Raw genomic sequence first — 15,906 nt, 5'->3', positions numbered from 1 at the left:
TGACTTGCTGTTCCACATGCTGCCCTGTTGCTGGATGTTGTATATGCTTTGAGCACGGCCTCACAGCATCTCCTGTGTTCTGCCTGCTGTGCTGCGCTGAGGAGCATGCCTGTGAGGTACAAGAAACAGCTCCTGACGGAGATGTAACATGGCATTATCTCACAAGTCAGCGACCTGGTGGCTTAGGCACTCTGTACTTCTCTACAGAGAGTTCTCTAGCTGGGGAGGACAGGTGGCCTGCTCACACGCGTTAGCTCAGGCACTGTGCAGACCACTGAAGCACTACGGCTCTCTCAAGCGCTGGGTACTGCTCTCCAGTACAGGACAGTGCTGTCAGGATCAAAGAAGGATGCTGTTCTGACGCTTCTGTTGTCAAAACAAATCCTCTGCAACTCAGAAAAGGAATTTTGGGATATTCACTGCTTCCTTCTCACCCATCCATCTCCTAGCATTTGGAACTATCCACAACACTTAACAGATGAAAGAGACAGTACAAATATAAACAGTTATCCCTCTAGATTAGCCCTCCATATAAAATCCTTTTAATAATGCTGCCAGTCCTTTCACGAGTGCATTTCTGTAAATCAAAGAGGGACTGAAAATCAAGACCTAGCCATAAGCCTCTTGCAATCAATTTCTTCCTAGACGATACATCAAGAGTGAAGCTTTCCAATGTGGATGATGACCCTTGCTCAGACTACATTAATGCAAGCTACATACCAGTAAGTGACTCAAGGATAGTGTTTTACAGTCCTCCTTCCAGTGGTAATTTGTCCTTCATCTAAAACTGAATATAAAGCTGTATGCTTAAGGCTCCCCTCCCCCTTCATTTATTATCTTGAGCTAAAAGTCTGAGAACTCATTTTGTGGGTGTGCTGAAAGGCTGTGTCTGACTGCCATTAAGTTAACTGTGAGTGATTTATGCAGCACTTAAGGACACTTTCTTGGATTGCTCTAGTTCTGTAAGATAGCAGGTCTAATTGGCCAAGGACACGTTTTTAAAGGTCACTGATTTTATACAGTGTCCACAACAACTGTAGCTATCACTGCAGGAGTCATCCTCCTTGTGGAGCTGTAGCTCATGCTGACAGTGTTGGCACCTTGCGGGATGGTGAAACTGGCTGATATTAAAATAATGCCCTTTGCCAAAGACTTGTGAATGACAATAGCAGTAGCTTTAGCAATCCAGATTTCAAGCCAGAACTCAGCTAATTTATTAAAAACGGTAAACAAACAAAAAAAAAAACCCAGCAGTTCCAAAATTGCTTGAGACTGCTCTGAACAATAGAACAATGAAAACACTTTGACTGCCACAAAGGGAACAGTATTTGGAAACACTGCTGCCGTCTCTTCCCTCTCTCTGCTCCAACCAGCCTTCTGCTTACAGGTCCAAGGCAACAATCAATACTCTTACCCCAGCAAGGGCATTGTTGCTGCAGAACCCTGGCTGCAACCCCACGGCTTGTTCAGTTGCTAGAAGATATTTATTCTGCCTTTATGGAAACTAATGGAGTTCTCTTTACTTGCAGGGCAATAATTTCCGCAGGGAATACATAGCGACTCAGGGCCCTTTGCCTGGCACCAAAGATGAGTTCTGGAAGATGGCATGGGAGCAAAATGTTCACAATATTGTCATGGTAACCCAGTGTGTTGAGAAGGGACGGGTGAGTAGTGACTCTTCTTTATTATTAATGACTGCTTTAGCATCTGGTAAAAGTTTATGCTTATTATTTGCACCACATAAATGCCAAAGGCCCCTGTCAAAGAGATACACTGTAAGAGATAAGATATATAATCTAGATACTGGAGGCAGATTAAAACTGTGAAGTCAGGATACAGTTACCATTCCAAGAACACGCAGCATGTAAAGGCTAGAGTTAGCAACAGAGCTCAGTGCTTCTGGTCTCTAATCCAGGACTTTACTTACTGGTACCAATACAATCCCATTAAGCATGCAGAAGGAAAATGTCCTATTTGCCACAAGCAAAAAATATGTTTAGCACATCAACTCAAATTAACTACTACTTGAAATACAAGCTCTAGACAGCAAATGTTGATCATTAAGTACGTGGAATTCTCTCTAATGCTTAAGCCCTGATGTAGTAAGCAAAGAGACCACTCATAGACTTAATAGTCTTACTGAGTGCAAGTGTAGGTAGGTTGTTTAGCTGTCTCACCAATCTACCTTCTCAAGAATAACCACATCCTGCACCCTTTGTAAGACAAGGACTTGATCTGTAAAAAGATTTAACAGACTTGGAAGTACCGATCATATAGTGGGACACATGGGAATACTTCCTTTCAGTTTACCATTTTTTCTTGAGGACGTGGCAAAAGCAGATTCAGGACAGGCAGCCACTTATCTCCTTCTGTGCCTCAGTGGCTCTGAGTGGGATCCCACTATATCTCAGCAATAGGTGGGGAAGCAGGCACTGAAGGCCTAACTCTCATCCAAGTAGAGCTCAGAGGAGAGTTGGCACAGAAAATGTTATGGCATCTAGAAGGGGGCATCAGTGAAGTGCTTGGCATTCCCCCCATCAGAACATCTGTGATAAGAACTTCCACTTCCAAGCCCCATCCTAGCCTACTTACCTCCCAGGCTCTGTTTGTTGAGTTAACATGGCAGGGGGCTGCATCTCTCTCTGAATTCAGCAGCTGCATTTCTTCCTTCGTCCTCAGATACAGGAGCCATTTTGGACACTAAATCTCTCTTTTCCCGTGTCCTTGCAGGTGAAGTGTGATCACTACTGGCCCCTTGACCAGGATTCCTTGTACTATGGAGACTTGATTGTTGAGATGCTATCTGAGTCGGTCCTTCCAGAGTGGACGATACGAGAGTTTAAAATCTGCAGTGTATGTTTGTGTTCTTTGATTTTTCTTAATTAATTGGCTTTAATTGGCACCTGCAAGGCTAACTTAGGAAGATTTCTTCTGCTGTAGCACAGTTGCATCGTGCCCTGCTCGTCTCTGGTGGCAGCTGTAGCATTTGCTGTAAAGGTGCATGTTGTGTATGTCCCCTCCTGTCTTACCTGTTCTGAAGACCCACACTTTTGTATCCCATCAGGAAGAGCAGCTTGACTTAACGAGGCTCATTCGTCACTTCCACTACACTGTCTGGCCAGATCATGGTGTACCAGAGACCACACAGTCCCTGATTCAGTTTGTCAGAACTGTAAGGGATTATATCAACAGGACCCCAGACACAGGACCAACTGTTGTGCACTGCAGGTATGTGCAGCGGCAAAATGTCAGCAGCATAGAGCATTTATGTATACCTTTGGGAAAATCCCAAAAGTTCATACCTGCTAGGCCATGGACAGTACAGAATCTGAGAGATAGCTGATGGGCTTGTCTCCAGATACACCAGAGGAGCATTCCCAAGGCAGATGCACTCGCACACAGCCTCACCGGGTAAATGGCCCAAAAATAATTCTCAGGAATCCACTGTGTCTCTGTGGGACCACTGGAGAGGATTAAACGTGTCAGCAGCTGCCAATGCTTTTGCATTCTTACATTGGCTATGTGCTGCTGTTGGAGCCCAACATTTGAATCACAAAGGGATGTTCCAAAAACATAAAGTATACTCAGGAGTGTATCTACATACAGATGTTGAGACTAGCTCCATCCTTTCCCCCATTCTGACTGAGATTCCATCTCCTTACTGCCTTCCCATGCTCTTTTGCTGTTGTTCTGTCTCTGGCAGATGTAGGGCTGATGTTTTAGCTCTGCTTCATGATCCACCACTACATACATACAAAAATCCACTGACCAGCTGCAGCATCATACAGGGTTACAGAGTGAGAGAGAGTGCAGCGTGGTGCTGTGTGTATCTTCTGATAAAGTCATATACTCATTGGTACTACCAGAATGTAGTATCTGATCCCTCCACCCATTATCTGGACTAAGGGACGCATCTTGCATGACCCCGTCAGAAGTCTACTGTATCAGTGGCAGGTCGAATTCTCTCTTCCCAGTCAGCTGTCTCCAAACTCCACCTCCCAGCATTTCAGCTACTGTGGGATAATTTGCCTTGCTCTGCCCTTCCACAAGGCACAAGCCAGCTCATGTTTTAGAATGAAGCTTTCTGGTTTATACCTGAAGAGAAGATATTTAAAAGTTACAGTGAAGTGCAGGGTCTCTGAGTTAATCCAAAGCAGGAAGCAGTACGGGTAGTAGTACAGATACCTCTACTATCACTATCCTTTCTGCCTTCCTAAACAAGTTCCATTATAAAATGTTTGAAGTCTCAGAGATGCCATTTGAACAATGATCTTCTCACCCCAGAGATCTGAACTTCACAAAAGCAAGGGTTGTTTTTTTTTTCCAGTGCTGGTGTTGGTAGGACTGGCACTTTCATTGCGCTGGACCGAATTCTGCAGCAGCTGGATTCAAAGGACACTGTTGACATTTATGCCGCAGTACATGACCTAAGGCTTCACCGGGTTCACATGGTTCAGACAGAGGTAAGTTTTGGACAGCCTACAATACAGCAACACCAGCTGCAGTATATAATAATCAGTCTTATCTTAAAGGCTTTCAAAGCACTTCATAGTTACTCTGCTGTGAAATACTAGTTAGCTGTATTTTAGCTCTGAGAATTTCTAGTTCAGGATTGTTTCTATTGGCTCGCATACAGCTGTCCAAACCATAACAAGTGGTAGCTGTGCTTCCTATAGATTTCTCCTATTGGCACTGGGCCACAATCACCCCAGCAGTGTTATGCAGCAGATGCTTAACAGCACATTGTTGTGTTAGTGCAGCGTCCAGTAAATAAGCGTTCGGCAGAGGTAGGTCCTTCAGGGATGGGTTTGGAAAACAAGCCTAAACCAGACAGATAGGTCGTCATAATAGGGAAAAGGAATGGAGGGCAGAGAAAATTAGATGTACATAATTTTAAAACTCTAAGCGCTGTGACCTTGTGGCTTTGCAGTTCATTTTTTTATTGAGCTGCTCTGTTATTTTCATTAATGGAAAGTTGATCAGCATTCTCCTAACATACTGTGCAAAGGCAAATACATTTATTCTCAAAGTGCAGAAGAAGTACGTGCTTGGTATTTCTTTCTGTACGTTTAAAACTGCAAGAAAATTACTTTATACTAATAGCAGCTAAACACTTAGGATCTGGTTTAATAAAGGCGAGTTGTAGAAGCAGTCTCCACATTTCCCTGTGAACTGTAATAGAGGAATCAGAACAAGATGGGTCTGCCTATTGCTTGGTACTAATGGAGCTCTTTGTTGCAATTTGGAAACAAAAATATCAGTGACAGCAGTTCCTGGTAGATGTAAAAGTTACACATGGGTATAAAAAGAGGCTTAACTGGGAATGCAAAAAAAACAGATTTCTTGGAATTTTCTTAATCACAGAAGACCTCCCATGGAAGGGAGACATATTCTCAGCCTGGTCTGGGCATCCTCAGAGACAGATCCATCTTACCTTCTCCATTCCCTTCAGCTCTAGTCAGTGCAGGCAGAAAGGAATCTCTGGGTGGTGGCTCTTTTTCCCCTAGCTGGAAGAAAAGAGGCAACTACTTAGAGATTCTGAATTCAACACCAGGCTTATAGATAACCATAATTATGTGATACAAAGCCCCTTTGCCATGAGCTTGACATGACATCCAAGCCAAAAGGCAGCCGGATCAAAGTGAAATATCTACAGCCATAGTGAGGAGCACCCTACCTTCCCACTAACAGCACTAAATGCACTTCGGCCCCCCATGCCAGCAGTGACGCAAGCCTTACGCAGATCCCTGTTGTAACCAGTCCTGCCCCTGGAAAAATTTGCAATCAGCATCCCAGAGACAAGTTGACAGAAAGCTTTTGCAGCTCACAAATACTTATGCCACTTGAGCTGTAATATCCTTGTAGACTGACCATGTAGCTGTGTCAGTGCACAGCCACTGAGCTGCTGTATGCTCAGCAAGTCTTCTTAATCTGAACTGTCAGTTGCATCTGTACTTGGTTACTGATTTGGATCTATCTTTCATGAGGGTAGCGTAGAGCACAGGCAATACAATCTCTCATCCTACTACAAGAAAATGAAGCAATTTTTTCCTGGAGTTTTATGATGATTCAAAGTTTGCAATGAGCAATGAATTACAAAGTAATTCTTACACATCTTTTAAGAAAAAGTAAAGAAAATAAGGAACAGGGAACGGAAAGATCTGCTCCACAAACTCGATTTGATGTGCTTGAAGACCCTAGTTCTTGTCTTGGCTTCAACAATCTGTTTGAGTGATGAGCCAACAGCTACATCCTTATCTGTTGATGTAGCGGAAGCCAAATCCCACTGAGGAGTGCAGGCCAGCAGATAGGACTGTATCCAGTGTGGTGCTCCAGCCAAAGGTCACAGCACCATCATGCTTGATATTATGTAGTCACATTAAAACAGTGGCACAAAATACTGCCTTTGCTTCAGACTCGGCCAAAAGCTATTCAAGACAAGAGACTGCATCTGGAGATGTGGAGGAAAGTAACAGAAAACTGTGTCCGTCAGCTCAAAAGGCAGGGGCCTCATCACAGCAGTTGTAACGCAGACAGAGAAGCTGTCTGCAATTTCAGTCTCAAACGGTCTCTGCCAAAGTAAATCTCCATACCTTGGCCAACTTTCCACCAAACTGGTGGGTGGGGTTCAGGATTCTGTGTATATATGTGTATAACAGCAGGCATCCTCACTTTCCCAAAGCCAGAACATTAAGAAAAATGCACAGAGCAATAGCTGGATTTCTTGTGATAAATAAGTAAAGATGATGTTGGAGGAGAAAATGCATGTGCTTATTGGAGGAATTGTGTCTTTGGTATAAAGAATATTAAAAAGATACAACTTGATATATAAAGATTCTTGGCCTAATTTTCGTGCACCATGCTATACCAATCCAAACCCAATAATGACCAATGTCATAAGCTACAAAGAGCAGCAAAGCATGAGGATCTAACAACCTGCTCTATCAAGGTAGCTGGATAGTCAATAACATGCTGACTCTCTAATTTGGTTGCAAATACCATCTTAGTTCCCTTCTATGAAAAGCACTCTTCAGAAAAAAACGGTCTGTCATTTGCCACATAGTCAGAGCAATCTTATATTGGAGAAGAAAAATACTACTTTTGCCAGAAAATTTGAGTTCATCAAAGTTCTATGAAATAGTTATATACAATGAAAAAATTACGTGGAAAATATTTCTTTTCAGAACAAAAAAAATCAGGAAATTGTCTTCGCTGTGTGATTCCTGTACTTGTTAATCTTGTTACACATACTTTACACCAAAGCATTCAGAAGTAGTAGCTGTCCAACACAGCATTGTGTCAACTTATGCTTCTCAGTTGATAGAGCTTTAACTCATGACATGATCTGTCAAAACATATTATGTTCATTTATGTTTTACTGGTAGCGTTTGGTGATCACAAAAGTTACTAGTGTGAAAAGGAGATTAATTCTAGAAGTGTGCTTTCATTTTCAACACCACCCTTGATTCTTTGTGAGGGAGTTAGCCTGCAATGATTTTTTTTTACAACACAGAAAATTAAATTATAAAATTTCTCAGAGTGACTTAAAAAAAATTATTTTGCAGTGTCAATATGTGTATCTACATCAATGTGTGAGAGATGTGTTAAGAGCCAGAAAACTTCGCAGTGAACAAGAAAATCCCTTGTTTCCAATATATGAAAATGTGAATCCGGAGTATCATAGAGGTAAGTGCAAGTTTATCAAATTGTAAACTGTTTCAGATGTAATAGCTCATTGACAGTATAATTGAGGAGGAAAATTGTGCTATCGTTTGCCATTGATATTTGGTTTTGTCCTGGACCTTCATTTCTTCACTTGTCACTCTTGCAATTGCATCTGTATTTCTTCCATTAGTAGTCATTACAACATCTCTTCCTGATCCTACCTTGCTTTCATGCTCTCGCTGTCTCACATTTCATTATTCCTGTGCTGTTGGGGAAACTGAACCCTTTCCCTATCATGACATCGGCTTCCTCCTTTACCTCACCAGTGTTTACACTATCCACTTTTAAGAACACTGAGGCCACTGGCTGGGCTCAACTGGTTCTTCTGTCATTCATAGAGTCTGGTTTCTGTCCTGAATCACCCTCATTTGCTGTTGGCCATATAGGTGGCCTTAGGAGACTTCCCATCAGCCTTGACTGGATCATGTAGGTGTCCAATGCTGTGTTCTTTCTCCCCTGACTCTCCATGCTTCTAGATTCTTTTTCCTAGCCTGTATCCAGCCCCTTGGCAATAAGAATTGCAAGATTAGGAAACTTGGCACTAGCATTGCCCTTCACCTTCTGTTCTCATGGCCAGAGGACCAGTATGGAGAAGCTGTAAGAAGAGGTGTCTTATGTGTCGTGGTAGAGCTGTAGAAGTTTCCAGAGGCAGACAGCAGGTAGCTCCTCAAAGCTGACATTAGGAATAGAGATTATTTGATGAAAGATCAAACAAATTTTCTTGATCTACCCCATAGAAATCAGAGTCATCATCGACAGGTAGAGCAGGCTTCAGGAGACCAAGGACTCAAATAACCAGGGTTCCACAAGCTGGGACTGCTAGTGAAAGCAAAGGTGCGATCTGCTCTTTAGCTGTCAGATCAGTCACCAGCCAGTGCTGCTGCCACAAAACTACCTTTCAGAGCACTGCAGTCAGCTGGCAGAGTTGAACGCGAAGCCACCTGGGTCTTTATTTTTTTCTAATCTCAATTTTCCTTGCTTTCAGATGCTGTTTATTCAAGGCACTAAGAATGTTACAGACAACTGCTTTTGTGACCACATTTGTTAACTAGGGAGTTTGTCTGGGTGTTTTTTATGTATGTATTTCATGCACTAGAAGGGTGCCAGACTTTTCTGTTGAGACTGTGTATAATTTATTGGTCTGGTGGTTTTTTTAAAAGATATAATTTAAGTGTTATAGATTTTAATGTATATAATTGTATTTTGGCATTATGTAAATATGTATTTTTTCTATATTGTTTATATTAATATTAAGCTTCAAATAATACTATTTTTTTCTTATCTCAGTTTTTATGAACTGTTCTGCATAAACTATTTTAAATTGTATAGCTAACAGGACTGCTGCATTTAGGGCAGTATTGGCATGTAACACAGGAAAAATCCTATAAGGAGAACCTCTTTTTTTTAACTAATCCAGTGTTTGTGAGATGAAATAAGCTACTATTAAGCAAGGGAACAGTAGTCGTGTATAGGAATTACAGTGCTACTCTACACTTTAAACTTACTGCTTTTGATCTGACAAAAATGGGTATAACCCAGAACACAATGACATACCTTTTACAGAACTCATTAACAGCCGAGCATAACAGGGTTCATCTCACTAGAAGCAACTCTTTCAGTCTAATGTGACATAGTAAAAAAATATCAACCAACATAAGCTGCCGTGAAGTCTAGTAGACCTTTCCCTTACACACACATGCTTTGAGGGGAGACAGGTCACATTCTTATTTCTTTACACTGGTTTAAGAGAGCAGAATCAGACCACAGCCCGTGTCTGTGTATTTTCACTTGCCTGCAATAAAGTAAGAAAAGTATTCAAGGAAATCCCTCACACGTTCATATTAACAGACCTGTAAGGATGTGAAGTCTGGCAACTTCCAGTGCTGTACCATGACTGCTAAAAAAGTAGAGAGATTATAAACATATTGCAATGAAGACATATGAAGGTATAAATCCCACAGTTTACACAAGTGGCTTCAGTCTTAAGCTGCTTGCAGCATAGCTGCCTTGGCCTAAGTGTTGGTCTTCTTTGAATACCACTTGCTTTCACAGACGGGATGTGTGGCTCCAGAATGGCTGCACAGAAAGACTCTTCCGTTTAGATGTTGTCTGATGTAACCACCGCAAGGGCAGCTGGAGTAGAAAAAGGCTCATCAGTAAACCAGGGGACACAGGCTGGTAGTCTGTGCTAATCATCGGATGACTCAAAGAATGTAGTGATTAGCAAGAAGTACAATCAAAAGCACTCACCAGGTATCCTGCCCAGCCAAGCGGATTAGGCACGTCCTCTCTGCTCTTCTTATTCAAGAGACTGGTTGGAACATTCTGTTCAGCTATTCTTTGTCTTTATAAAATGCTCTCCAGACAAATGGAGAAGAGGCAATGCATAGCTCTCCTTTTATCCATCTACCCATACTTTACCTAGAGAAAGCTTAGCCTGCTGCTGAAGACAAGTGCCTAAATTCCACTATTATTTTGGAGATAAATAAATATTTCTGAAGGCCTCCAGAGAACCAGCCAATACACCTAAGTGTGTAGGTGAGGAACTGCTGTGATTTCATCATGACTTATTGGAGCCACACTCTCCTTGTGGTAGGAACACCTGCCTCACAATGACTGAAGAAATCTGCAAGGCAGATCTGACATAGTTTTCTTAAATTGTTCCGAAGTATAACCAGCAGGCGTATGCACATCTGTGTCACTCTGGTTTTCCTAGGGAGAAAAAAAAGCAACCTGATAGTCCCTCTTCTTTCCTACTCCATCTAGAGCCTCATCCTTTCTTGACCCAATATCCTCGCATGCCTCAGAAGCCACCCTTCATATCAGCTTTCACGGCTGCTCAGAACATGTAAGCTTGGTTTATCTTTTAGGTGTCTCTCTATGAAAATGCTGCTCATATCTCTTGTGCATCCTCTTTGGTCCCACACAAACCTCATGATTCACCACCCTTAGTGGGATCTGAAGAAGGACGGAACTGGTGTTATAGTGAAAGCCGTTTTCACAGAGGGAAATTAAGAAAATCACAAAGAAACGTGCAGTTTTTCTGCAGGTCTCTTTTTTCTCCATTTCCTTTGCTAGATAGATTGTAGGTTAGCAAGCAAGGACAAACAAGCGTGGCAGATTTAGATCAATTATTGACCTTGCTAATAACATCTGAACTTATGGCATCATGAAAATTGCCATTGTGTTACGTGCACTGCATTTAGTCCTTTCTTTTTGCAGCAGTAGCTGAAGAATGAAGATCACCATGTTAGTTACCAGCAGTACAATTACACTGTGAAGACATACCAAATGTACCCTATAAATTATCTCACACTATATATTACTGTGCCATTTTTTATGCTGAAGGAAATGGAATTCGCTCAATAATATATGATCTGAGGGCAAAAGTCTGATTGTGTACTATGTAGGCACATTGTTCATCATTTTCAGAAAGACAGACATCGTTCTGCTTTCTTTTAGCGTTGTTTCTCAGCTCCTTGCTCTGTACCTATAGTTCACAAATCTACACCCAAAATGACGATGTTGTAGCAGACGGCTGTTTTCGTCTTTTCTCTCAGCTAATAATGGATACAGTCCATAAGCCTTTTCCTCCTCATCACTTAATAACACAACAGGTGACCTTAAGCACTCTGGCACAATGCTTTTGAGCAGCTTTACATCTCTGCCTGGCCACATGACATGTGAGACTACACACACACACGTTACTGTTCTGGTTCTGCTTTCTAGCCAATTCTAGTGATATGAAACCAGTGTAAATCTACTGAGAATAAGTAAAAAGTATCTATGTAGCATTTTTTTCAATATGAGACACCTACTTATCAGTATAATTAATTATATTTACTGTGCCTCTAAGCTGAAGAACAGGACCGATGGGAGATTGTTTAATGTAACAAGAATGAACTTGAAGGAGCCTATGTACTGAACAAAGAGAGCTCTGAAGGAAAGACATCCTCTGTGAAGAGGATGTTTCTCACTGAATGTCCACGAATGATGTTCAGAATTACCTTCCTGATGTTTCCCAATAATAATGTTACAAAGCAAGCCTAGTGTTGTCGCTGATCCATAAGCTAAGATTTGCACACTTGGAGCCCAGTCCTGTGAATCTCTGCATTGTCCACAAAGCTACCTGAATACTTCCATGAAAGTCAACTGGAATGCTTGCCTGAAGAATATCATTCCTCTTCTGAAGCACTTTCAGGGTTGGGCTTTTAGATTAATTCAAAAATTTGTATTGAAAGTTATTTAATAATGAAAGAATTGTAATAAATGTTTTTTTTAATCTGTGCAATACAATTACAAGATCCACTACCGATTGTAGGAAAAAAAGGAAAAAAAAAAAAGAAAAAAATAGATTTTGCATAGCAGGAGTTGATAAATGATATTTTTGTTACTAATGGAACACAAAAATGGGTGAGAGAAAAAGGCATACTGTGAAGATGTCATAAAAGTGCAACTTTATACATTTTTCTCTGCTGCTATAGTTATTTATACAGCTTATATATGTGCCTAAATTTGCCAGAAATATTATTTTATGCCATGATATACTATGAATTTCCTTTCAGTTGTAAAACAGAGAAAAGAAAATGTGTGAGCTTTAAGTTTATATTATGTGTTATATACTGTTATTTACACTTCGACTTTGAAAGCAAGAAGTTAAATAGTATTTGACAGGCAGGAGTATCTGAGCATTAAGTTGTAGTCCTCATCCTGGGAGTTAATATATGGGCTAGAGGGATAAAAACAATAACCATCTAATCACTGTATTAGCATCTTCTCCCAAGGCCACAGGTCGGAGAAACGCATCTGATGTTCAGAAATGCAGCCTACCGTAGCCACAGCTTCCCTACCAAGGAGTGGCACACCAGGTGCTTGCATTTATTCAGATTTCTTTCAGTATTCCAGACATGCAGTTTGTGTGAATATAATGCAATATAAAATGACAACTGCTCCCTTGAAGGCCCTGTCACAGGCTCTGGAGCTGTGAGCTCTGGGACCTGTGGTCCCAGGAGGCTGCAACTTAGAATAGAAGATGAGTGTGCCTCTTCCATGCTGAGGCAACTCACTGTAGACCCCTTGTTCTCCACTGTCCCTCCCAGGCAGATGAAGTCAAACTCCTCACATGTTGGTAGCACCACTATGGCCAAACCGGTCTGTTATCAGTGACCTCACAGATCAACAGCTAGTTCAGACTGGGATTTGTTTTTTAAGACTGGCAGGAAATACTGGAGACTAGGGCTTAGTTAAATTTAGCAAATACTGTGGAATTTGGGCACTTGCAGCATCAATGATGCTAGCAGATTGATATGCATGATGATTTGGTTGTGTCTTGGTTTATTTGAAAGCTAAGGAAATACTGTAAGTAGCATCAGGTAGGTAAATATATATTGCTTTACAGCAGGGCGGTATGTTATAGTGAAAACACCCACAATTTTGGACTGTGCCTACCCATAAATTCTTTGCCAGTGCCCGGAGTAAAGTGTCTGAAAACATCCTCAGCACATATTCCATTCTGATATGCTATATAATTACTTATATTTGTGTTCCTAACAAACGCTGGGTGAACACAGAGTTGTGCCATGATTGTCAATTTAATTTATGCATTCGTTAAGTATATTTTTATATTTCTAGCTACAGTCAAGAAATCAAATATATTTGAGTGCATTTTACACATTTTTATAAACAGTTCATGAATAAAACATTCATTTAAAAAAAATCACGTCTTCATCTTCTGTTTGACTGCCTTTGCATTATGGATTTTGTTGTCCTGCTGCTCAGAGAAAAGGTCGTAAGTGAGTTTGATTTCAACTGAGATGGTCTTCAGAGAACATTAAATTCATCAGAAGCCTCAGCCTGCTGGGGGAAAGAGGGCTCTGCTCTTGCCTGCTGGCCAGATTAGTGCCCATGCGGAAAGATACCCTTCACCTCCCCAGTGCTCTGCCCTCCCCTCTTTAATAAACGAAATACTGTCTGGGTTATACAATGGGTATTTGAAACAGCAGAGCATATTTAACTTGAATGCCTGTTATTTTAGAGACATTTTGCCAGGCAGTTGTACCAATTAACACCGCACTGGAGCTCCATCACTGCCTACCACCCGAGGATGTGAACCATACTTTTTAACAAATATATTTCTTTTCCTCCTGCTCTCCACAGTGCTTAAAAACCATTAGCATTCTTGTGGGTTCAGGATGCTTGGCAGTAGTGTGCTTCTTGCCAACACTGTGTCTCAGTTATTCCTTATTTGTCATCAGAAGTGTTTAGGACAAATTCATTTGGTTTATTTAAAAGGAAGAAAGATTTATTAGCTTATATGTTATATTGTGAGCTATTTGCTGAGAGGCTGTGTATTGAAAGCTGAGGGAGATGTTAGATTTTCTCTTTGTGATAGAAAAGCCTACCTCTGAGCCATACTCTGTCCTGAAGACAGTGTAGACACAAAAAAGCCAGGAATACAGATAAAATAATGTACAGTTAATATCACCACACAGGAAAAACGTGCCCAGCATTGCAGAGAAGAAGAAATAAGAATGTTTAAACAAGGTACAGCACGGAAACTGAAACACACAGGGTCTCTTCTAGTTTGGCATGAACATAGTGGCTGGTTCCTATTAAAGTATTGCCAGAATCAAGTTTTTAACTTTGGATCTGATTTTTTATCTGGGCTGCATAGCTGCAAGCTGGCTGTTTTGTCTTTTAAGTCATTTCCTATAGCAGTGCTGGATAACAATATCCTTTTTCTGCCAGTCCCAGTCTTCACTATCAGTTGTTTCCTAACCTAGAAATAGCTGCTGGTGTGAGACGTCTTATGGCAGGCATGATGTGGCAATATCAATATGTCAGCAAATACCACAAGTGAAAATTTCAGGTGCTACTAGCTGAGCCTTTGCACATCACTCGGGTACAATATCAGTCCTGACCTGTCAAAAAAACGCACAGCAGAAAAAGAAAAGAAAAGAAAAGAAAAAAGAAAAGAAAAGAAAAGAAAAGAAAAGAAAAGAAAAGAAAAGAAAAGAAAAGAAAAGAAAAGAAAAGAAAAGAAAAGAAAAGAAAAGAAAAGAAAAGAAAAGAAAAGAAAAGAAAAGAAAAGAAAAGAAAAGAAAATGAAAGGAAAGGGAAAGGAAAGGGAAAGGAAAGGAAAGGAAAGGAAAGGAAAGGAAAGGAAAGGAAAGGAAAGGAAAGGAAAGGAAAGGAAAGGAAAGGAAAGGAAAGGAAAGGAAAGGAAAGGAAAGGAAAGGAAAGGAAAGGAAAGGAAAGGAAAGGAAAGGAAAGGAAAGGAAAGGAAAGGAAAGGAAAGGAAAAAAAGAAAAGAAAAGAAAAGAAAAGAAAAGAAAAGAAAAGAAAAGAAAAGAAAAGAAAAGAAAAGAAAAGAAAAGAAAAGAAAAGAAAAGAAAAGAAAAGAAAAAGAAAAAAGAAAAAAACCCAGAATTCCAAATTAATTGTGGTAAATGTAGCATGTTGGAGGAGTTGCCAAAAGCAGGGTCACTTTTCCTGTTCTGAGGGTCATTGGTGGTGATGCGTGGGGGGCTGTGAGATGAGCCTTGCGGCAGCTGCTGACCAGCCATGCATGGCTGCCCAAGTGCCAGGCCAGGGGGGAGACAGCGGTGACGCCGTGGTCTCTGCTGTGACAGCTGATCTGTATCGATCACTTAACCACCTGTGGCCACGCCATTGGATTGATCTGGTGGTTTTCATCACTCATCGGCTATGAGTGCTACCTCTGCTTGCTGAGCATGAAGTCACTCAGGGTGTGCAGTGTGCACTTCCAGGAGTATGCAGGGAAAAGCAGGACCCAGCAGTGTCAGCAGGTGCGGGTCTTCAGGCACAAACAGCCCCAGGAGACTTCATTCCTGCTTGTATCTGCACAACTAGGCATGTGTGCCTCATGGTTTTTGAGCTCTGACTCCTGCAGGTATCTGATGTCCTCTTAATATCCAAGTTAGATGCTGTCATTTGTATCATGAAAACTTGCCGCAACAAGTGGCTTTGCTTAGAATGAAATATGGTCCCTGCTCCCAGAGGCTTGAAGTAGTCAAGGGGCACCTTGCAGGCATGGAGGCACCAAGGTCCAATAGAGCAAAGCTTTTTGCAGACCTCAAAGTATTTAAGTCTCCGGGCAAAACATCACCTTGGCACCTACAGCTTTGCCATTGCAGAGGTCCAGGGATCCCCAAAAGATTT

At 41.3% G+C, this 15,906-nt stretch overlaps 1 protein-coding gene across 5 annotated transcripts in view; it reads left to right on the top strand.

Annotated features, from left to right (window-relative positions):
- Positions 1 to 12,967, top strand: part of PTPRB (protein tyrosine phosphatase receptor type B) — a 65,501-nt gene extending 52,534 nt beyond the window's left edge. For 3 of the 5 annotated variants that reach the window (XM_054058070.1, XM_054058054.1, XM_054058080.1), the window contains 7 exons: positions 646 to 722; positions 1,530 to 1,664; positions 2,731 to 2,853; positions 3,065 to 3,228; positions 4,328 to 4,463; positions 7,566 to 7,686; positions 11,582 to 12,967. In XM_054058070.1, coding sequence (XP_053914045.1) covers positions 646 to 722; positions 1,530 to 1,664; positions 2,731 to 2,853; positions 3,065 to 3,228; positions 4,328 to 4,463; positions 7,566 to 7,686; positions 11,582 to 11,613 — 788 coding nt within the window. In that variant the 3' untranslated portion in view covers positions 11,614 to 12,967. Of the gene's footprint in view, positions 1 to 645; positions 723 to 1,529; positions 1,665 to 2,730; positions 2,854 to 3,064; positions 3,229 to 4,327; positions 4,464 to 7,565; positions 7,687 to 8,710 lie in introns of all 5 variants that reach the window. The other 2 variants (XM_054058062.1, XM_054058087.1) reach the window with 1 other exon arrangement.
- The last annotated feature ends 2,939 nt before the right edge of the window (positions 12,968 to 15,906 follow it).

This window comes from Cuculus canorus, chromosome 1 (genome assembly GCF_017976375.1).
Source record: "Cuculus canorus isolate bCucCan1 chromosome 1, bCucCan1.pri, whole genome shotgun sequence".
NCBI classification, from domain to species: Eukaryota; Metazoa; Chordata; class Aves; order Cuculiformes; family Cuculidae; genus Cuculus; species Cuculus canorus.
This window is presented reverse-complemented; position numbering and strand designations above follow the sequence as displayed.